This window comes from Solanum verrucosum, unplaced genomic scaffold, assembly GCF_900185275.1.
Source record: "Solanum verrucosum unplaced genomic scaffold, falcon-dt-bn FXZP01000261.1, whole genome shotgun sequence".
NCBI classification, from domain to species: Eukaryota; Viridiplantae; Streptophyta; class Magnoliopsida; order Solanales; family Solanaceae; genus Solanum; species Solanum verrucosum.
Window position 1 is genome coordinate 9886748 of NW_026019969.1, and position 23813 is coordinate 9910560.

Genomic DNA, 23813 nt, shown 5'->3' on the forward strand with positions numbered 1-23813 from the left:
TCTAGCTTATTTTATCCCAACTCAAATTTCTACTTTCTAAAACGTTTTTTCTTAAATGAAAAAAAATTACTACTACAATTAAAAAAAAAGAGTAAGTACTCCTTAAAATAATACTCGTTAGTCAATTTCTGAAAACTAGCCAAGCAAGAAAGGTTAGACTCCTTTAAAAAAGTGTATATATTTCTCCGTTCAGTATTCAATGTTTTGAAGAACAACGAGCGGTGCACTTTCCCGCTCCTTAAATATTCTCTCTGGACCACTACCGAAATCGCCCACCGCGTCTTCTCCGCCGCTGCCCTGCCCTCCGGCGGCCGCAGCCTCTCTTATGGGTTCCTCCACCGCCACTGTTCTACTCACAGAACTTCAATCCTCCACCAATTTCACTACCAATACCTACAAAAACTTCTCTAATTACCTCCACGAATTCACCACTCTATCCAAACCAAACAAACCATCAAAATCCACCGACGTTACTACAATCCGTTCACTTGCCAAACAATTTCTTTCGTTCCTCAATACATCCTTATCACTATTGCCCAAACGCCTATCTGAATCCCCCAAACTCCCTGACGAATCTGCCCCTCATTTGTTTGATATTTACAGGTTATGCCTTAACTGCCTTGAGAGTATCTCCTCGCAGCTGTCTTGTAAACCCTACACCGTTCAAGCACAAAGAGTCCGGTACATTCATTGTCTGGATTCATGGGGGAAATACGAGGAAGTGGAATGTGAAGGACTTTCCGAACTTAAGTTTCTTCGGGAGAATGCAATTGGTAAAACCAAGAAAGAAGTCAAGAAGTCAAGATCAACACGACGGTTGTTGCCGCAATTGGATGAAGAGAATGTGGATCAAGAATTTGCTCTTTTGGTCGTGGAGATTGTCGTTACACTTGTTAAGTGTGCTTCTTTAATTCAGAACAAGGCTGTCCATGAATATGATGGACTTCTTGATTTGGTCAAAGAAGTTGTGCCGTGGTTAAAGTGAGTTTTATTCATTTACTTAATTTATATATCATGTTGATTGATTTCTTGAAATATTTGAACCCAAAAACTTGAAAATCTTGACCATGTTATAGTTCTTGCAATGCTAGAAAACGTGTTTGACTGATTGAATTTTACAAACTTTGGATAATTCAGGGTTTTGGATACGAATGCTCGTGAGAAATTGCATCGGGTGCTTGTGACATATTTGAACAGAATAACACTGATTATGGTTGGGGACTTCACAAAATTCAATGGGGACTTGGTGTGTAAATTTTGTATAGAAACCTTGTGTCAAATTAAACAATCACCCCTTAAGGATCAACTGTTCAAGGTGAAGCTCTCATATTTTTCATTTGCCTATTCTAGAGATGTCTTTCTCTGTCCATGCTAACAGGTATATGTGCACAGTTCGCAAAGAAGATATGCTCTTCTCTGTTCTCACAAAAACATGATGAATTCTCTGGGATTGCTGACACCTTAAAATATGTGCTGGACACCATGGCTGCAGAAATAAAGGTATTATATTGACCCTCTCTTAGATTATTGACCCCGAACAAGGATGTTTCTGCTGTTTGTAGGATCCAGTATTTATTCTTTTCATTACTTTATCTCTGGTTCCTAATACAGGAGACAGTACAATGACATATACAAATGAATAATTTATTTTAGATGAGTAAGTAAGCAAGTTCACAGTTTTCTGTAGCACAAAATAAGGGGGGGGGGGGGGGGGGGACTTGAAGTATACAATAGTCTAGTTTAAGTACATCAAACCCATTGCTTATTCTGGTTATATGGTTGCTGAATCAAGGTTGGATCAGCAATAAGGTTACAAGGCTTCAAATGTTATGTGATCTAGTAAAGCGACAGATGTTTGAGGTCGCTGTTTTTGGTGCAGATCTGGGATGTTCAATGTAGTATGTGACCAGTAAAGGATGTGGAGACTTAAAAGGGAACAAGCAGGAATGAAAAAATATTTTGAATTCCACTTAGTCCTATTGGAATCCCTGCAAATCCCAGAGTAAGTTTGCATACAGTACCATTTGCTAAAACCAGTAAATAATACTTCCACAAGAATAATAGAAATTAAGTTAAAAGAGATGCCATTATATTATAAAAAAAGAAAAGGAAACCGTAGAAATTAACTCACCTTCTTCAGGACTGCTCAACTACCTAAAACATTCATATGTTTCTACTTATGTCTTTTTTAACTATTATTTTCAAATGAACTTCTACACTTTACTTGCTCCATATAAAACAAAGGAAATTATAAATAGGTAGGACTCAGTGACCCTATTTACTGCATAATGCAATATGATCAATACACTTTTGAATCTCTAACATAATTATGCTAAATCAAAATGAACCATGATTTACAACAACAACAACAACATACCTTGTGAAATCCCACAAGTGGATAGATTGTACACAAACCTTGACTTGCCTATTAAATATTACTCCCTCCATTTTGAATTGCGTTTTGAGTTACTCTGATAATTGGTCAAAAGAATCTAGTTTCACTTATCAACATTACCAATTATCAGAGTAACTCAAAAGACAATTAACTCCCTCCACTTGCCTATTATAGAGATACTTAGGTTTTTCTTTACCTTGAAGTTGCAATTTTATTATATTTAAATGGGAGAAGATCCATCAGTAGAGATAAAGTAATTTTTTTGAGAACTTTGAACATTAATTAGTAAGTTACTAGTATAAACTGGCTATTGTTTCCAATTTATTTAATGTAACGGTTATGAAAAAAAGGTATAGATGACTAGGAAGGAACTTTCTAGTTTGTAAACTTTAAACATCCTGCACCCAAGAGTGTAGTGGTTAACAAGATGTATGAACCATGGGAGACCAAGGTTCAAATCAAACAGAGGTAGAAAAGCGCTAGGTTATTTCTTCCCATTCGTCTAAGCTTTGGTGGATACTGGATAGAGCTACACGATACTTGTGTTGGTGGGAGATAGTAGGTATCCAGTTCATTAGTCGAGGTGCGCACAAACTGATATGAGCATCACTATATTTTTTTTTCAAAAAAGAAACTATAAACATCCTTGCGACAGCCCAAATATGAAATATATGATAATGTGGGATAGATGGCACTGTTTTCTGATCTGAAATGCTTTTTTCTTCTTCCTGGGTTAATGACTAGATCCAAATCATTATCTTAATGGTTATCTTTAAACTCATTTTCTGCTAAAGATAATCTCAAGAATGTTTCTTACAATGCACTATTAAGTCAATGGTCTATTCTAGAACTTGTTTTTCACTGTTTATGTTATTTATTTGATGATAGAATTGTCCTTACATCTGTAGTATGATTAATGAAATTGTGTTAATTTTACATGTCAGGTTGGACAGGAGAACACTATAGTAGAAATTCTGGAGCTTGTTTGTTATTGTGCTCATAAATGCCGAAGTGTTAACTCAAATGTTTGTAGCATCCTGGCTGCCCAATTAAAAGAATTAGCCACGCACGTGAAAAAATATTATGTTGAATTAACAGGTTCTCAGGTAACCATGTTAGCAGTTTATTGATGCTATTTATTTCTTTAACGAGTCCTATGAATTTATGGAAGACTTTGGTTAAGGAAAGTCCTACTTATGACAGAATTGGTTCTTTTGAAGGATGAGCTACCCACTGATTTGATTCTGGGGCTTTATGCTACTGGATTGCTAATTAATGAGTCCTGTATTCATGACTCAAGAGCTCTCTCCTTGGATTGCAATGATGTGCTGCAGAAATTAAGTAGTTTGCTCAACTTTTCAAAATCTTATTTTGAAATAGACAGAAAAGGAGGCAACTGCTCACAGAAGAGAATGCTCTATATTCCTTCTTATTTTGATGCATTGAGGTTTCTGTGCCAGCCATTTGCGGAGTATGTTATCTCAGCAAGGAAAGAAATTCTTAGTGTAACAGAGGCTGGATCCTGCAATACTTACCTAGAAATCATCCAGGATGTGTTCAAGCAGTACATTAATGTCTTCCTACACAACAGGTACACCACTAGCATATAGCACAAGTCCTGCAATCTACTAAGTTTGGTTTAGCTTACATTTTGATATTTGAACTTATTATACTTCTCTAGATTATACATACAACGAATTAAAGTTTTAGTTTGACATGGAATTACGAATTCTAGAGCCATTGCTAGGTTCGTTGGACTCGGTATGTTGTGTATTTTGTGAACAAATTCAGTTTCCATTTTTAAATTGATCTTTTAGCTTCTCTGTTAAAATTGATTTAGCTATTTACTGGTTTTTTTATCTTTAAGATTGTCTTGGTACTTCTATTTAATCGAGTTCTCCATAGGCTATGTTATGTAAACCTTATGTTGTTCACTTTTTTTAATGCAGTGCCGCTGATAGCAAGCAAGATCCTTGTGAAGATAACAACAAAGTGTTACTTCTTGTAGCAGTCGCTGCTTTCACTCTCTCTTTAAGCACAAAACGTGATATCAAGGTTTCTGTTGTTGTTCGTGCTACTAAGTTGATTAAGATTGTTGTTGACATCATGTACCACTAATACTATCCCATATGATATATTATATATCATTCAATAATAGAAACAGACTAGCTCCACTTTAACAATGAATTTTATCTTCTCTCTTTCTTTGTACTTGCAGGAAACTGTTAGATTTCTCAAATATCTCATTTCAAGTGAGCGAGTTCAAGTCAATGGACTTAAGTATCTCTTCACCTCTTTTTACAACATTGCTGTCGTATTGTACAGAAACAAGCAAATGAAAGAGGTATGGGCAGCTGTAGAGATTCTTCTAATCCTTTTCCACTGTTTTTACTTTCCACATGGTTGGTTTATTAATAATGAAGATGATCGTGTTTAATATTCACTTTCAAAATTTTGATGCTTTGTCAATTTTGAAGCAAAATTACCTTTATGAAGTCACTTAGGTCATCGAGTATTGTAGTAATATTGGGTGGATGAGAGAGAAGGAACATGCCTGTGTTATGGCATATTGTGGAACTATGAGCTAGTCTTGATACACGTTTAAGAAGTGCCAGTTGTATCCAGAACATCACAAGATAGAGTTGCATGGGGGGAAAAGCATGGGTTGTAGTTCTGAAAGATTTTTATGTTAGAGTGAACTTTAATGGACATGTGATGATGTTTAGCAGCAGATGCTCTTAGTCCAATAGGAGGCTACATAAACCAACGTGGGATCTGGTCCATAAGCTAACTTAATTGCAGATGCACTTCTGGAAATTTTGAATGGATGAAAGTGACAAACATCTGCTGGAAAGCTAAAGAGATAGGAAACTGAGATAGTTTGTTTATGTCTGGAAATCTACTCCGTAAAGGAGAGAAAACATGGAATAATTTTTCCTCCTAAGTGGCGGGAGTTTGAATCCTACTGCCAACACTAATTAATTTACCTATCAAAAAAAGAAAAACATGGAATAATTTTTAATGGGTGAAAGTTTTTGACACAAAGAAACAGCATATGATATTGCCAACACTTCCCTGACTTCATTACCTTCGTTATTTCTCCAATTGTTATTACTCCTAAGAAATGATAAGATGAGCCTAGGGAGATCTAATTTCCTATTCCTCTTATTTGTACTTAGAACGCTTTAAAAGTGGTGAACTAGTTCCTCCGTACCATCATTTTATTGACGTTCTTTCTGAATATCGCTCTGCACAGTCATAGTGCATAAATACGTTAATATGGAGTAACGACCTTACTTTGACAGGATCGGTTCTATAGGCTCGTACCACTGTATCCTTGATTTCCAAAAAAATATATGGTGTATCAGCTGTTATTAGGGGAAAAAATGTCCTTGCATATTCCAGTCCATTTTTTGATTATACCGTTTCTTCCTTTCCAGGCTGCTAAAGCTTTGAAGCTATGCTGCAAAGCATCTTGGAATCGTCTCTTATGTCTGTGTGAATCATTTAAACATGAATCAGATAAACTTAAGAATGATCTGTCAGAAGATGATGTGATTGGTTTCGTTGATGAGGCGTGTGAGAAAACTGCTTTTCTTTTGGAGGTGCTCCAACATAGTGGTGATTGTAAGGTACAAAAAATCCTCATTGATAGCCTTAAAAGTTGGTCTGCTGCACAGCATTTGTTCAAAAAACTGCCAAGTCCCATATCTGTAGTGAAACAGTTTGTGAAGGTAAAATCCAAAGCTTTGCTTGTTTGCCTCTCTTACCATCCTTCCATTTTATGCAGTAGTGAAAATTATATTGGTCTTTCTGGCTTCTTGTTAATGGATTTCTCTGATGTGGATCTGCTTTCAGATGGAATTGAAAGTTAACGATGTGGATATTGAAGAAGGTACCACTATGTTGTATTCTTTGATGTCACCTTTTGTAGAATCAAAACAGGCTCTTGGAATCATTTTGGAGCAGGTTCTAACACACAAACTCTTCCTGGCTGTGCTTGTTAATAGTTATAACCTCTTTCAGCAGTTATATTTGATTTAATGTGCTTTGTTTGCTCAACAATAGGTGCTGCTAACAACTGATTCTTATACTTCATCAGGAGCTTATGGCATATAGAGATTTGAATGTACGAAATCCAAGATTATGTCAGGAAATGTGTTTGAAAATTATAGCTCTTCTTTTACAAGAAGTATATGTCTCCAAGGACAGCTATTTACAGAGATGTAGATCCCTTATGGTTAAGGGAGAGGTGTTAAGAGCCCGTGGATTTCAATATCTGAAAGATTGCATTCAGTGTCTATCCGAGGCAATAGCTACAGTTGTAAGTTATTTGTTTGTGTCTGCCTCTTTATCTACTGAGTTACGGTCATCAGAGCTTGATTGTCTGTCTAGTTGATGTTGTTAATTATGTCAGGTTATACCTTTTGCAGGAAATTACTTTAAAATGGAAAAACTATGGAGAAAATTTATCCTGCACTAATTCAGCTTCTCATCTGGCAGCCTATGCATATTGTGCACGTGCACTCTGTACCAGTGAGATTGAACCAGATTCAAAGGTATTACAGCGTAACAGGCTGATCTCCTGCATTGATATGTTTCCTTGGGGGGGAAACAGTTGGGCTAATGACCTTCCATTTGGAACTTGGAAGGAAACGGAGGGAGTTCTTCCTTTTCTGTTTATTTTAAATGTGTTAGATTATGCCGCATTGGTTAAGCGATGTTGTCTCCTTGTATAAACTTAGGTAGTTCTCTCTTTATGAACTAGCTTTTGGTTGAGTTAGGCTCAAGGTTTATTTTTTTTACATGGTATTAGAGCAAGACATATCCCTATCCTTGGTTTACCCAATGTTGGGTCCTTATATGTCCCCAATTGGTTGATGGAGTGAAATGTTTTCTCCTCATTATATGCCCTTAGGCAATCCTTACCTCGTGAGCTTGTTTTTTGGGTTGAGTCAGGTCCAAGGTCCATTTTCTTTCACGATTTGATTGGTCTAAAGAAGAGAAGAAATCTGAAAATTTTCTTATCATTTTCAACTCTATCTCACAACAAACGAACAAATTAATATACTCTTTTCATTGTTTTTCCTATGTTTAGTTAATTCCTTTCTCTTGACTCTGAAAACCCTTCCTGTGGTTCTGAATACTGATTTGTTATTTTATTCGCCGTCTTTCCTTTTTGAACAGAGACTTTATGAAGATATACGTGCTGCAGCTAGACTTTGGATGAGTCTGAACCACTGCCATGCACCTGATCAGTGTAGGATGTCTGAAACTATGTTGAATATGTTGCATCAGATTGTTGACTTGTTATCATTGAAGGTAATCTCTAATCTCGATGTCACTTTGTATTTGCCATGAACATGGTAAAAGGGCCTTGTATCACATTCATTTGAATAAAACATTTTTTTGCCCTTCAAACTTCTCTCTTTCTAGTCGCTCTGACTGGTCTTATAACTTTGATGGCTCGTGCATCAGTTTCGGGAAGTTTGTGATACTATTTTTGGCTTTGTTTCATGTGAATGATCATCCTAGTTGTAGGACCCATAAGGAGCAACTTTCACTTCGGGAAGTGGTTTTTAGGAATCCCTTCCTACGATGTAATTTTCTTGACAGATAAATGTTTATAAGGATTTACTAGAAATGCTTTTTGAGTATAAATAATCATTGGTTGGCTTCCAGAAAGCTTCTTCGCAGTAGATTTTTAAAAAAAATCCAGGAATTTTTCAAGAGTTACTTATTGCTCACTTATTTAAATGTGTAAAATTACTCTTCTGGTTCAACAATAGCTTTCATTCCTAAAAGTTTCTCCAAAGGTTCTCCGAAACATAATAATGATTGGTCTTAATCTTTTCTGCCTTAATGATAAACATGCTTGTGTGTGTCTAATTTTTTTGAAGAATGCTGAATTTTTGGTATTGAGATATGCCAATTTCCATAAACTCTATCATCTTGTGCTTCCATTTTTCAGGGCTACCTGGAAATTCATCCAGACATATATGAGATGATGATACACATATTTATGAAGAATATTCCATTAGAGAAGTCTGTGTCGTTACTATGGAGATATAGAAGACTTAGGCATGCACTCTGTACATCACCTGTGAATGAAATGTTCATCAAAACATTGTCGAACCATTGTGGTGAACTTTCCAAGTCTGTTGAATACTGGATGAAGTGCATGAAAGAATCTCAACCACAATTAGTTGGGTTTCAGCAGAGCTTCTTTCTAACCCTTTCTCTTTCTTCTAAAGCGTCTCATAGTAATCAAAGCTTTTTCCACTGTGACATTACAGAGGATAAAGTTAAGCTCACTGCTTCAGAGCTCATTCATGCTGTAAGCTTCTAACGTAGACACAGCAAATTCCGTTGCATTTATTCAAGTTAACGGAGTGTGGTTGTACCTGCTCTAATTTGAGCTGTTGTTTGTTCTTAGGTTCCTTTATCAAGCGGTTCAGCCTTTCTTTCTGCTTATCTTTACTATGACTTGAGTGAGAGACTGATTCTAAATGGACGACTGATTGAGGTAAAATAATGGCTATAGCATTTTGCATGATTATAGGGCTGCAACTTCAAGTTTTCTTCCGTGTTTGTTTGAATCAATATCACTCATTCATGGAACTCTTAAAATGTTTTGCTAGAGGAAAGTAGATCCAATGTGGGTGCCCCCGCTTGAGATTTTTATTTTGGCTTCTATTCTTGGGGTAACATACCTTAGGAGACCACATGGATCCATGCTCCAAGAGAAGATTTGGCATCTATTATATGAAAATAGAACCATAAAGTGGGGTGGAGGGACATTTTTGTTTCAAAACTTGAAAGTTATTTTCTAATATTGAGCATGCTACTGTCTACTGATTGCAAATTGTTGTGATGCTCTTTAATGTCAACAATGCCTGTAGGCTCTTGCTTATGCAAAAGAAGCCCATCGTTTACGAAGTAAACTTCTTCAAGAAAACTTCCAATATCAGATAGAGCAGCAGGGTGAGGTATATGGTCTTACAAAATTCCAGATATATGATTCTGTGGCTGCAAAGGCTTGGTTTCCTGCAAGTGTCTCATTTGACTTTGATGGTTCTATGCTTACTCCTTGGAATATCCTCCAATGTTATCTGGAAAGCATTTTACAGGTCTATCATTATTTTATTTATTTTTATAATTGTCAATATTTATAAAATACAGAAAAGTAGTTCGTTAATTTTATTTGGATGTGTTGTGGAGAATCTAATTGACAATGATAGCATAAACTAATACAACAGGTTGGAACTGTTCATGAGATGCTTGGAAATGGAACTGAGGCTAAGACACTTCTAGTTTGGGGGAAGGACATCTCTTGTTTTCAGAGTTTGCCACTCTTCATAATTTCATTCTGTTGTATGTTAGGTAATTCTTTTTCCCAACTTCTTTGCTTTTTCTTGTATAACACAATGCATGTTTTTCTGGAGTTTTCTGGATTTTCAACTTAGCGTCTTTTAATATTCATCAGGAAAACTATATGCTAAACAACATCTCTTGGAGTTGGCAGAAAAGGAACTAAATACTGCTAAGCAAACATTGGCTGAAAACTATGATGATATCTCTTGCCTGAAATGCAGAATTATTCTGGAAGTTTCAATTGATCTGCTTCTAGGAGATCTATGGAGACGCCAACATTGTAATGCTACCTCCACAGTGGAATTTGTCTATAGTGTTAAAGAGAAGTATAGATCTTCCTTTGAGAAGCTGAATAACTTTGGCTGGGAGGATTCTGTTGGTTGTTCTTTAGGAGCAAGTTCCCAGCATACCAAGCACCAGGCTACGTATTCATTTGCAAATGGTTCAACAGATCCTTCAGATCTGAAGGAGTTCCCATCCCAAGACAAGCTGGAAAATGCTGTTGAAGGCAGAAGGACTAGGAAGACCAAGAAAGAGGCCGAACATAATTTAAGGATGACGCGGTCAAGATATCACTCTATGAAAAAATGTGAAAGTTCTATGGATGATGAACATGCTAATGATGCTGAAGACATAGGCTGTAAGCACCTTTTACTAATATGTTTCTTTTCAGCTGGAGGTTAAGATAGAAATTGCTTTTCATTGCCAATTTTGGTCATTTAATTCACAGGTATGTGCTACAAATTGAAGTGTTGGCACCATCTTCCTCTTGAGATTCTCCGATCTGGGTCTTTGAGTAATTTTGTATACTTGAAATGGGAGCTTGTTCGCAGACAACTTTCGCTGAGGCTTCTAACTACTACAGGTAGCATGACGTTCTTTCTGGATGTGATTGTGCTTATTTTTCTTATCACTTTCTTTAGCTGTGGCTCTGGGCTGGTTTCTCAGTATGCGACATATGATACATGCTCAGAATTCAAAATTTCGTTAAAAACTATTTCCCATTTATATATTACTAGTAATAAACTCACAGCTCCTCCCTGAATGTGAAAAAATAATGAGTAAATTGTCACATTACTTGTGTTGAGGTGTAGGAGTATCCTGAAGCTCCAAGTTCAGCAGGTTACAAAATTCAATGTGAGTCCATCGGCTTCAGTCTTGATGGGAGTTTACTCCTGTGCTTTTGTACTATTGCAGGCTGCCTTGTGGAATATTCATTTCAGTGAACTGCTGGCATGGATACCACTAACATATAAGAAATTATTAGTATTTCTCAAAGTTTGTGTTGTCCATGTTATAAGAGCTTGGAGTCATACATTATTATGTTTCAATAGCAGTGGACAGTTGCTAAAAGCAACCGAGTGATGTCGAAGCAGGGCTCATCTCTTCTCGTGGTAAAGCGAAATGGCTTAAAGAATTGTGTGCTTCGTGCAATGAAGCTTAAAACAATCTGAGTTAGAAGCATTTGAATTAACTTTTGAAGATGAGAAATAAAAAGAGAGGATAAGATTAGTGCCTTTTGCTGTCTGAGTACTGGGAATGATCTAGTTTTCTTGTCTATTTCTATCTTGTTTTATTTTCTAATTAAGACTCAGTTTTTGGAAAACTTGAAAATGAATCTTGCAATTAAAGATAACTACTAGAACAGTTCCTAAAGCAATTAAATATGGAAGCCAATATTATACACTGGTTCTTTTCAATGGTTGATTCATTGCAAAGAGTGATCCAAGTGTCTATCGGAAACAACCTTTGTACTGTGAGGTATGGGTAAGGTCTGCGGACACTCTATCCTCCCTAGACCCCACTTTGTGAGACTACACTGGGTATGTCGTTGTTGTTGTTGTTGATTCATTACAAAGAGAATCAAATTTTCAATTGCAGTTATCTTTTCTTGTGTTAGTGGAAATTGTATTTTGATGATATTTAACTATAGTTTTTTGGGATTAATGTTGTCATTGTTGTATAATGGATTCTGAAATTAGTGAGGCTAATTGCAAATTTGATGTTACTAGTAGTTAGTACTAGTTCCCTGTCTGGTTAATGATTTTGTTTTCCTGTAAATTGAGCTCTTAATTTTGGAAAGAAACACCTTTGTTCTTGCTGTTGCATTCTTGTGCTTTTTTTCTTTTAAAGGCACACGTGGCGAAGCTTTTCAGCCTTTGATCACTTAACACTTGTGGGGCGATTATAAAAACTGTAGACCTGTTACAGGAGCTATTATGTCTTTCTAAATTGTCCAACTCTGAGGGTTCTAAATTCAGAAAGAGATTTTGTCATAAAAACGATGCACCTACATGTGCAACTGATCATTCATATTGATATTCGTAATTTGTAGCCATATGTATTTTGATAATGTTAAGTTGAAGTTAGCTCATTTTTTTAAAACACATTCATATATTTTGACAAAACCCATTCAATTTGTCTATTTTTTTATATTGCTTGTGTGCATGTTTGAGCTAATTTATGCTGCTCTTTCATGCTTTCAATTTCATTTAAGCAGTGAACTCTGTGATCGACTTGTGGCCCTAGTTTCTTCTAGACATGGTAGACATTCCATGCCTAAATGATTGCCTGCTTAAACTTGAATGCTTGAACTGAGCTGGCAGTGTTGGAAGCATGCAATGACATACCTCTTATCTTTTTCGCTCTCATTATGCTTTTCAACTTCTTCATTGGCCTTACCTCTTATCTTGTCTGCGGCAGAAAAATGCTTAGGTCTTTCTGGTGATAGCCATGAAGCACAAAAGCTTGTTCTTCAAAGCTTTTCGCTGTTCAGTTCAGATCCGTCTTGTCCCAAGTATTCTTCTCTGCCACTAATGTCCTTGGTTGACCAGATGGGACACAATATTTGGGCGGTTGAATTGGCCGTTGATCATTCACTTATACTTTACCGCATTTGCTATTCCATTTTGAATAGCTATACTTGCAAAGGAACCAGGTATGCCTGCAGAAATATATGCAAGTTGTCATATCTTTGCGTATCTTGAATCTCAGACAAATTCTAACTTGCTATTATGAATTCTGAAATTCAAATTACTGGTGTAAATGCGACAGCGATATTTATTTGTTGCATTTGACAATCTTCAGCAGCCGAGACATTGTTAATTAGATTGTTCTTGAAATGACTTAACCAAAAGCTAGCTGAAGGGGTGAGGATTGCCCAAGTCCCCCATCCCTTAGCGGAGGTGGGAGACTCAACAAGTGCTTAACAAATTAACGCTTTTATCCTTCTATTAAAAAACGTCCAGAAACTACTGTTATTCCAAGTATTTACAGAACTGGAGTGAATTGTCAGTAGACTTTTGTGGTTTTAAGAACTTTATTTCCCTTAATTTTGGGGAACCCGTAATTTGCATGAAACAACAATTATTTAGTACTGAAATGAAATGGACCTGAATAGAGCAGAATGGATGCAGAATATTCATGTAGTTGACTCCAACAGATTTAGATAGAGGCAAAATTGGCTTGCCAATTGAATGTTTCTGCCACCACTTGGTGTATTTGGTTAGAGAGAACCTGTAAAATCTCCAAGTACAGGCATTTCTTCTGCATTGGGGGTTCCTTTGGAGCTTCTAGCAACATAATTGTGTAGGGCAGTGGGACCATTTCTGTGAATAGCACAACTATGCCTCAATCCATTCCAGCTCGGGTTGGCTATCTGAATCTTTCGTATCCAGTCCAATCTGTTTGGATCAACTTCAGTCCGATTATCAGTAATTTGTCTTTTAAGATGATTTCTGTTTGTAGCTTATTTCAGAAAACGGTGTTCGACTATTTACTTGATGTTTCTTTCACATCTTCTGTAAATTCTGGTCATATATCTCTCTTTAGAGTGAGACTTTTCCTTATAGAAGTAAAAGAATAAGGTACTATTTTTTGTCCCCCCTCACACACACACAAACACAATCAACTCAAGGGCTGCTGTAAATAGCTTGCGCTGTAGCTTATAGTTAGCTTTTTAATACTTTTTAAGTGACTTGCTTTCTTTTGGTGTGTTGGCTACTTAAGTTGCTCAATAGTCCTTATTTATTTTCTCTAGTCTCATATACTATTAGAATACGACTCCAAAGGTTGTGTATGCTTTGTTTCTGTTAGAGGTCCACATTGATTGGGGAATGGACCAGTGTTGTAAAAAGCGCAAAAAAGCGCGCTTAAAGCGAGAAGCGAGGCGAGGCGAGGCCCTTGCGCTTTTATTTCGTGAAGCGAGGCGACATTGAAAAGGAGCTCGCTTCTACTGTAGAAGCGAGAAGCGCAGAAAAGCAAAAGCGTAAAAAAAGCGCGCTTAATTTGAAAAAGCGCAAATTAGGGTTTTTTTTTTTTTTTTTTTTTGACAAGGTAACAGTTTAGGGTTTCTTTTTTTAAAATTGTAAGTTTTTTTTTTTTATTAATTGCTGAAATCCTTATGCGACTTAATATACTCTTTGCGACTTCAAATTCTTTTTTGGACTGCTCTTTTCCTTCTTCTTCTCTGCTGCATGAGTTCTCCTTCTTCTTCTCTGCTGCATGAGTTCTCCTTCTTCTTCTCTGCTGCGACTGCTCTTCTCCTTCTTCTTCTCTGCTGCGTAAGTTTTCTTCTTCTCTTCTTCTTTGCAACTGATCTGCGATTTTTTTTCTATTTTTGGTTGCTGCCAGGTTGCCACTGCTGTAAGTTCTCTTCTTCTTCTTCTTCTTCTCCTCCTTCTCTTCTTCTCTTTGAGGCTGCTGCTACTGCTTTTTTTTTTTTGGTTGCTGCTGGGTGTTATCTATATTTTTATTGCTGCATTTTTTTTTTCCAATTTCTGTTTGCTGCTCTGTTTTTCAATCTCTATTACTGACCTGCTTTTTTTTTCAATTAATATTACTGCTCTGTTTTTTCCAATTCTTTTGCTGCTCTGTTTTCTTTCCACTTGAAGAGTTTGAGGATCTTGTTGAAGAATAGGAGTTTGATTCTTTTGTGATTTAATTATGTTTTTGATTTTTTGCTTTATATGTTATGACTTATGAGTATTATTGACTATCTATTTACTTTTAATCTAAGAATATATTACCTCTATTCAGTTATTTAATATTTTTTTATTTTTATACTAAATATCGCTTTACTTAAAAAAAGCGCGCGCTTCGCTTCTCGCTTCTCGCTTCTGTGAAGCGAGCCCTCGTCGCTTTTTTCCGCTTCTCGCTTCCCAAAACACTGGAATGGACCAGCGGTTTGCTTATATGAAATTGAGCAATCTTCTCCTCTTGAGCTAGGTCCAAGTGTCATATCTTTCCAAATTGAATATCCATCTTTCTGTTTTGAAGTTTAAATGATTTCAAATAATCACTAAATAGGAGAATTTCCTGGGTCCCACTGTTACTTCTCTCAAATCCACCCAAGTTGGACGGTTTACTGAACCGTCTATTTATTAACTTAGCACATCTTGACCCATCCAAATTTAGCCCATCTAACTGTTGGCTGATTTGGGTCAAGTATGTAGCACAAATTGACCTATGAAAAGCTTTGTCAAAATCTTTAAATAAAAAACTTTTTTTGTTTGATATTTTAAATATAGCTCTGATAAAGAACAGAAAAGCTTTGTTTGTGTGCTTAGTAGTTAAACAAATTATAAGAAAATAAATAATGAAGATAAAATTTGGTAAGAGTTGAGTGGCTCTATGACCCATTGTTTAGCCCACCTTGACCATTTATCAATTCAACCATTTTGACCTGCTCATATTCAACCCAAATCGTCCATTTGTCACCTATATATGTGAGTTGGTTGCCACATTTCCCTCACTGTATACATTTTTCCTGTAGTAAGTTGTAATGCATTCACATTAAGTTTTAGTTCGTAATAATATTTTCTGTTGTCCTGAATTCTTTCTTATGCAGGAAAACTAGCTGTAAAGAATGCCGTAATTTTTCATGCATTAAGTTATCAAAAGTTATTGGTTGGCTGAAGCTGGCTTTCATTCTCAGTCGTGAGATTCCCTTGCTTTCTCAAAAGGTTACTTTCTTTGGTTGATCTGTACTAGAAATTCCTCTCTTAGCTAAGTGTATACTTCAACAATCTTGTTTCTGTTATATACCTTTTGAGGGTCTTGCATTCTTACTTATCACTGCTTCCTTTTCACTCACTTTGAATTATCTCCTTTGGGTATATACATTTACAAAATGCTATACAGAAATTCCCCTAAGCGGCTTCATATTACGTGCTTGCAAACAAACCATAAGGTGCATGAACAAATACATGGTAATTTTACCTGCTCTTCGCCTCTGAGAGAACAAATTGCTAACTAGTAACAAAGGTTAATGTCCTGAAGTCAATAATAAAAGGATTGTTGCAATACTGTATTTTACAAAGTAAGGTTCTAATATCTTTCATTTAGCTTTCTGTTCTTGCATGTGTGGGTTGATTTCCTTAGGTGGCAGTTGTAAATGTAAATCATCTTTTGGTATTCATTTGTAGTGGATTTGTACTGCAATGATCTCTGCAAATGTGTAAATATTAAATCATTGTATGCTTATTCTTTGGGTGCATGTTGAGATGTTAAATAAAAATATGACAATTCATTGTGTTTTTCTCCAATTTGTAACCCTCTGAAACAGTTTGATTCCCAGGAAATTGACTTTTATATCAATTCAAACAGATTTCCAGGTTGCTTGCGGCAGTTTATGTACTTTCTACTTCTGTTAAGTCTTTTAGTATAGCACCTAGCAAAGCAATCTCTGAGAGCCAATGGGCATCGTTCTTCCATCAAGCTTCAATTGGTACTCATCTCAATCAACACTTCTTTTCTTTCCCGTTGAAGAAGCAGAAAGCTGAACATGATGTGGATTATGAGGTATGTGTTTTTTAGTTTAGTTTGCGTCAACAACTGAACTACAAGAAGTTATTTCTTCGCCGTGCTTGTTCTGCAGTTTAAACCCCTAATTGTTGCTGTGTGTTCTGCATCATGGTTGCATGTAATACTGGCAGCATGATCTCCTAGTGCCTTGCCATTTTTTTTTTGTTCAAGGACTTCAGTAGTTGCTTAGAGTAATGCAAGTGTTAGTAAATGTAGGGGTTAGTTATGAGTGAATCTATGTACTTATTTATGTTGGTATTATTTATGCAAGGATTAGTTATTCCCACCTTCTATCCTTCATAAAATAATGCATAGATTTCCTCATAACTTATACATGTATGATGCATTAGTTATGTTGGTTTTTACATTAATTTTATACATGAATAACGTATTTCCTATCTACCTACCAAACGTCGTATAAGTTGTACGAAAATTAATACATGGATAACATGTTTCTTATCCAGCTACAAACAACCCCCAAGTGGTAGGAAAGTGAGGTAAGCCTGAATCTGAGTTAGGTTAACTTGATATATTTTAATGAAGTTGAAATCTCTAGTCAGAAGTAAACACACAACCTTTTTTTATTGGATTTTCCTCTGAATCTATCCACTTGTGTTTGTGACCATGAGCGTCGATAACTATCTTTTGCTGTGATCATTCTGCTATAATCATGTTATTGATCAACAATCACTAACCAAGCATGGCATCTTCTTTACCCTTCTCCCCTTGTAGCAATATTGTTTTAAGGATTGGATTCCTTGGGCAGATCTTTTGGGAGTATAAAATCTTCTTTGAGGATAGCAAACAGAGTAATGATAAATCAGATAGAAATGAGATTAATAACTGGGAAGAAAAGTCAGACCAAGGAAGCTCACTTTTCTCCAAGGAAAATGTTGAGCAGTATTCACAGAGTAAATAAAAAATTTATGACTCTAAGGAGCAACCTTGGATCCCTAAACATAAACATAGCATTATGTTCGTACCTCAAAAGACCGCGAAGGTAAAGTCTCAGCCAGCAAACAACAACATATACCCAGTGTAATCCCACAGTCAGATCCAGCAAAGCTTCTACAAAATCTCACTAAAGCCTAAAAGACAACCTACTATTAAATCTAAGTTTTTCTCCTACACATAAGCTAATATTATAGTTTTCCTTTGCACCGTGCTGGATGCACTTATATCTATGGATTTGTCGTTTTCAGGGTTCATGTTCTTCGAGCCAACCGTATCTTGGTTTAGAAGAACTTAACATGCTCAGGTATTTCTTAGTCTTAGCTTGAATTAAGCACCTTCACTAAGAAGATGTGTTCATTTCTGTTCTATCTTCTTCCTCTTCTAATGCAGGATTGCACCTGAATCAGTTGAAGATCTTGAAGATTTTGTTTCGAAATTTTTTGAGAGCCTTCCTTCTTGTACAATCGTCTGTCTTAGCTTGCTTGGACGCTCTGTTTCCAGTTTGTTGACTGAATTGTTGCATTCTCCATACCCCATTCAATCATGGGTTTTATTATCTCGCATGAGCTCGATTAGTCAGTCCATCACTGTAATTTTGCCGGTGCATTCAATCTTAAATGGTAATACAGTCTTACACTCTAAATTGAACAGTAAATTCATGAAAGGTATACATAAATTGTTCGTCTTTCATGCCATCAGAAGCTGCAGATGATGTTGCTGAATTCACTTCCAGTTTTTCATTTGAAGTCAAAGATAAGCACTGGCATTGCCCTTGGGTGTCCAGCATGATCGATGATGTGGCTCCAGTCTTTAGAGATATATTAGAGAATAATTACTTATCCTCTTCTGTACACCTATTAGAAGATACAACAGAGAGCAGATCATCATGGTGGAAGTGGAGGAAACACCTTGATAAGCGCCTTGCTAACTTTTTACGGTTAGTCTTATTTAAATAATTCTTCATCTACTTTTGTGTTCCATGCAAGAGATCATTTCCCTCAATGTGGATGATCTTCAATACTGAATTCTTGGAATTTTGACTGTTTGAAAAGTTCAGTTGCAAGATTGGTGTTGTGATGATGATTTTGTATAATTGTTGATGTCTTCACCTTTCCATCTGGTAGTTAAGAGTGAAGTCACTGGATGTGATGCTTATCATTGCTATCATGATGCCAATTCACTTTCAAATAACGTATATCAAAGTATTATATATTTTTAATTTATATGCCTCAGGAATCTAGAGGATTCATGGTTAGGTCCTTGGAGATGCTTGCTTTTGGGGGAATTGTCAGAATGCGAGCTCCTGGATTCACTAGTAAAGAAACTCTATGATCATTTTAGACGTAAAGCTGGAGCAGATGTTCATGAAAGTCTTCTTAAAGTAATTCTTGGAGGTGCGAAGTACGCTTGTGAGAAAGAAAATTGCATTTCTCAGATGGTTATAAATAAAGGGTGTCACCTACATGGAGGGTGTCATGGAAACTCCAATGTGTTATGTAAGACATCTACAGAAGTTGAAAGTCTCTGTGATTCAGTATACAAGTCTATAATTGATGAAGCCCAAGAGATAGAAGAGATTGAATCCATGAGTAGAAGACCAGTTATTCTTGTTTTGGATCTTGAGGTGCAGGTGTGTTTACTTTTATCTTTGCTTCCTGGTTATTCTTTTAGTATTGGTTGCTTGAAGAGTCTTGATTCAACTTTGTGCTTCATTATATCTGAAGTTCCTTATATAAAGTCCTCCCATGCTTCAAGAAGTTGCAATTTGGGAAATGATAGATTTGTTAAATATTGCAATTTGTTGTATCGTGTAAGCCTATACATTGTGCATAGTTACGCAGTTGTGCTGCAACTGTTTGAACTTCTCCAAGTTGGAAAAGTTTCTCTGCTAATTGGCAAGATTCTTTTTAATTGTTCCCTAATTGGCAAAATTCTAGTAAACCTCTTTAAACAGAAGGTTTTGGTAAGAAAAATAATGACAACTTCTGCAGATGCTTCCTTGGGAGAACCTACCGGTATTAAGAAACCAGCAGGTTTATCGCATGCCTTCAGTTAGCAGCATCAGAGCAACGCTGATCAAGTGTTGCCAAGATCAACAGCAAGTTCAGAAGGGGGGATCTCCTATGAAACAAGAGGTTCCATCATCACCTTCCATTCCACTGATTGATCCACTGGATTCCTATTATCTTTTGAATCCAAGTGGAGATCTCAGCAGTACACAGAGTGAATTTGAAAACTGGTTCAGAGATCAGGATTTTGAGGTACTTCTCTACTTCACTCCTGGAATTAGAACAGTAAAAGGAAGAAAACCCTTAGACTAAGTATCACATTTTGCCTTTTCTGAACGTGCATGTATGTGAAAGGTTCATCTATATATATACTCTACAAAAATTATGCTTTTCTTCCCTTTTTTGTGATTGCTAAAAGGGCCCTATTATCTTTTATGAATTTCAACAGAAAATTGAGATATATGTTTTCTTTAAATGGGAGGAATAACTAGCAAAAAGTAGTTTATTTTAGTGGAAACTGCAGTGGTTCTATTATTTTAGTTTGTTTCCACTGATATATACTATCTTATAACAATGAATAATTAGGACAAATAATCTTATTAGTCAATCAGCCAACTAATTTCACTGGGTATGTTATTGTTGCTCTCTTAAAAAACAATATATATACATATACGCATATAATATCATGAACTAAGAAACAATTCTGAATTCATAGTTGTTAACCATGTCTTTCCCTATATTAAAAACTAGTAAATGGGCCCGCGCTTCGTGCGGTTAAAACATTCTTGTTTTAAATTTATTAGAATAGAATTTTTCTTGTATGTTATAGTATTTTTTATATAAATCTATTTTTAAGAGTATAGAGGTTATTCAATTGTAGTTTATCATTTGTTTTATTAAAAGAAAATGCAAAAATACAAATCATAACACTATTTTCTCCTAGTTTATATAATTTCATTTTACAGATTCATTAATTTGCTTTTGAAATTTTACAATGGTTAATTTATTTTTATCATCTATATGCATGGTTACATAGTGTCTTTAATTAGAGAGTCAAGAAAATATTTTTCTCAATTTTCTTCTTTGCAAATTTCGTTAGTATAACACTATCAATTACTTTCAAAATATTAAATATTTTTAAAAATATATATAAATATATATATAACTAATGTGTTTATCAAGAGCAAAGGTTTCATAATCATATGATATACCAATAAGTAATATGTAGTCATTATGTGTTTTAAAATTAAAATGCTATCTTCCAAATCAAAATTTCATATGTAATATAGTTATGATAGTATTTTGGAATTGAAGTTGGGCACAAACAAAACATTAAGGATCCTTTAAAAGGGTGAAAGAGAAGTAAGGCATAATGGAAAAAAAAGTTCAAAAAAGTACTTTGGTGCGAGAGAATAGTCATCATTGTGTATCATACAATTGTAATCAATTGCTAGTTTTAATTCTATATTTTTTTTACTCCTGTTAATATTAACATTATTATGACAACAAAAAAAAAATCATATAATTTTTTAGGCTTGATCTCTTGGAGAAGAAAAGTTTTCTTTGGAAAATCTTGTACAGAAATGTATTATGTAAAAAGTTAATTGTGAATCTGCTGTAGTTGGATTTACATAGAGTCTATACTAACAAATACTTATAACAATAATTTTACAGAAACATAAACAACAAAGTTCAAAACATGTACTCAAAAACAATAATTATTATCACAAGCATAAATTAATGACTGTAAAAAAAACATATCAGGATCTGTAACAATATAATGAAACAGAAAGGAAAAATCAAGCCCACTGAATGCACAATGTCTCCTTAAGAAAATTATTTCCTCTAGTACCCGAGGTTTAAAGAAATAGATCCTCTCAGGATGAAACAATTTTATTCATCAGTGTAATGATACAAAAACAATAGTGTCAGTGATTCACTCAAGAAGAGCAAAATACACAATTATTTAATTGTGCAAAAGAAGAAGAAGTTCATAATCAAATATTTAATTGTGCAGAAGAAAAATAAGTAGTAGTTAAGAATTTTCGTTGTTTTAAAATGAGAGGAAACCCCTCTATTTATAGACAATAAAGGGTAGTGTGAAACATTAATAATGTAAAGGAAAATTAAAATTATTACATCTTATCATTTATCCTTAATAACATAAGCATAAATAAATGATTATAAAAATACATACCAGGATCTGTAACATAAACAATGGTGTTAGTGAGCCACTCAACAGGAGCAAAGTACACAAATATTTAATTGTGAAGAAGAAGAAGAAGAGGAGGTTCAGAATTTTTGTTGTTTAAAAATGAGAGGAAATCTCTCATAGATAACAAAGGGTGGTGTGAACAAATGTTTATTGTGCCTTATCGGAAAGGTTATAACTATTTGGAAAAGTTGCAACCCTTTGGAAAGGTCACATCCTTTCTTAAAAGCCACAACTTTTCATAAAAGAGAAAGGTTAGTTTTGTAAATAAATAAATTGAAAGGGAATTCTGGTTCGTGGTGGCACTACGTAGGCGAGCCTAAGGTTCTCTTTTATATATATATATATATGATATATGATATGATGAGCATTATTATGTCATCTGCAAAATCCCAAGTGGCTCTAGTAATATTTGGAGTGTATAACCATAATGTGATTTGTCACCCCTTCCTAGGATATGTTAAACAAAAGCATTTAACTTCGTTGTGCAGGGGAAGTGTGGAACTGCACCAGCTGTAGAAGAATTAGCTGAGGCATTGAGGAGTCATGATCTTTTTATTTACTTCGGCCACGGAAGCGGTACACTCAAATATAAACTGATTGACGATATTATCATGGTTCATTAGTTTTTACTAAATATTGCCTACACGCTCCTTTAGGAATAACATATGTTGCTATGCTGGTATTTCAGGAGCACAATATATCCCCGAGCATGAGGTGAAAAAACTAGAGAGTTGCGCTGCTACTCTGCTTATGGGGTGCAGCAGTGGATCACTGTATCTGCATGGATGTTATGCTCCTCGAGGTGCTCCCCTGTGCTATCTATTCGCAGGTTCACCAGTTATAGTAGCTAATTTATGGGAAGTGACAGACAAGGATATTGACAGATTTGGGAAGAGCATGCTTGATGCTATTTTGAGAGAGAGATCAAATGTTTCATTTAGGTGTGATCAATGTGATACACTTTCAGATAAACTTGAGTCCTTAAAAATTAGTGATAGAAAAAGAAGTGAAAGGGTAAAGACAAAGAAAGATACAACAGCTGATATGTATAATAACAATATATCTACTAACCACTGTAACCATAGACCAAAGATTGGATCATTCATGGGGCAAGCTCGAGAGGCATGCACTCTCCCTTTTTTGATTGGAGCAGCCCCAGTTTGTTATGGTGTCCCCACAGGAATAATAAGTAAAAAAGATTTGTAGTATTATTTTGACATTGTTATGTATACGATAATGTTACACACTTGTTCTTTATTGCTTGTACAATCTCTTATCATTTTAAATATTCACATTACCATTGTAAATGTAATCAGTGTCAGTTACACTGAGAAAACGTTCAAATATTTGATTGACTAGATAAATAACAATCACCTAGTTATTATGATAGGATATTATACGTGCTTAGAAATTTATTTTGCGGTTACCTGTTGGACCAACACAATGCTGGAACTAGTCAAATCAGTTTGGAAAGCGAATTTGATTCAGATTTTAATGTCATTAATATCCAACTTTCTGCTAAAATAGCATTTTCCCCAAATGGCCCTAAGCAACACCAATCCAGATCAATCCTCCAGTGCAGGTACTGGATGGTGAACCAAAATCAGTTATTATGTGGGTCTTAAATGGTGTAAATATGGATTATGTGGCACAAAACAGTTCACTATATTCTAATTATGTGAACAGGGAAAACTATCTTTTGCTTTTGCTGTTTTGAACCATCCAAGCAGACGACGATATTAGCAGCTTAAGGCCTAATCTCCTCTGGGAGCAAGGAAAAGCAACTCCGCATGGAATCGGTAATTAAAATATTTTTATATTTTTTTCAGAGAGAGGTTATCCTTAAAAGAACAAAGAGTGCCCGAGCTAAAAAAGCAAGGGAAGGGATAAAAAAAAAAGTACCCAGTCTACCAGAAAATTATTCTCTTCACATGTCCACAATTCAAGTCCATATAACCGTTTCAACTACTGGGGCTAGAGACATGCTCTTGCCTAGTCTGGTTTACAGAAGAGAAACAACTCCAGATCTAAATAACATTCATACAAGTTGAAATGGTGAAAA

General features: G+C 35.5%; 1 protein-coding gene across 1 annotated transcript; it reads left to right on the forward strand.

Annotated features, from left to right (window-relative positions):
* Nucleotides 1-278: 278 nt before the first annotated feature.
* On the forward strand, nucleotides 279-23008 carry LOC125816189 (separase). The gene is made up of 28 exons (XM_049495778.1): nucleotides 279-981; nucleotides 1138-1315; nucleotides 1393-1500; nucleotides 3340-3501; nucleotides 3616-3986; nucleotides 4345-4450; nucleotides 4614-4739; nucleotides 5836-6129; nucleotides 6254-6364; nucleotides 6498-6719; nucleotides 6829-6954; nucleotides 7583-7717; nucleotides 8367-8732; nucleotides 8832-8921; nucleotides 9298-9525; nucleotides 9655-9778; nucleotides 9882-10409; nucleotides 10500-10634; nucleotides 12473-12707; nucleotides 15618-15732; nucleotides 16376-16570; nucleotides 17776-17831; nucleotides 17918-18147; nucleotides 18227-18464; nucleotides 18761-19157; nucleotides 19519-19788; nucleotides 22240-22327; nucleotides 22440-23008. Exons 1-28 carry the CDS (start codon nucleotides 326-328, stop codon nucleotides 22955-22957), a joined length of 6408 nt encoding a protein of 2135 aa, XP_049351735.1. The 5' UTR covers nucleotides 279-325; the 3' UTR covers nucleotides 22958-23008.
* The last annotated feature ends 805 nt before the right edge of the window (nucleotides 23009-23813 follow it).

Bases quoted from the DNA above. Each gene is read 5' to 3' on its own strand.
- LOC125816189 (XM_049495778.1), top strand. From the start codon at position 326: ATGGGTTCCTCCACCGCCACTGTTCTACTCACAGAACTTCAATCCTCC. The intron at 9,779-9,881 runs GTAATTCTTTTT...AATATTCATCAG, and splicing joins TTCATTCTGTTGTATGTTAG to GAAAACTATATGCTAAACAA. The intron at 10,635-12,472 runs GTAGCATGACGT...TGTCTGCGGCAG, and splicing joins GAGGCTTCTAACTACTACAG to AAAAATGCTTAGGTCTTTCT.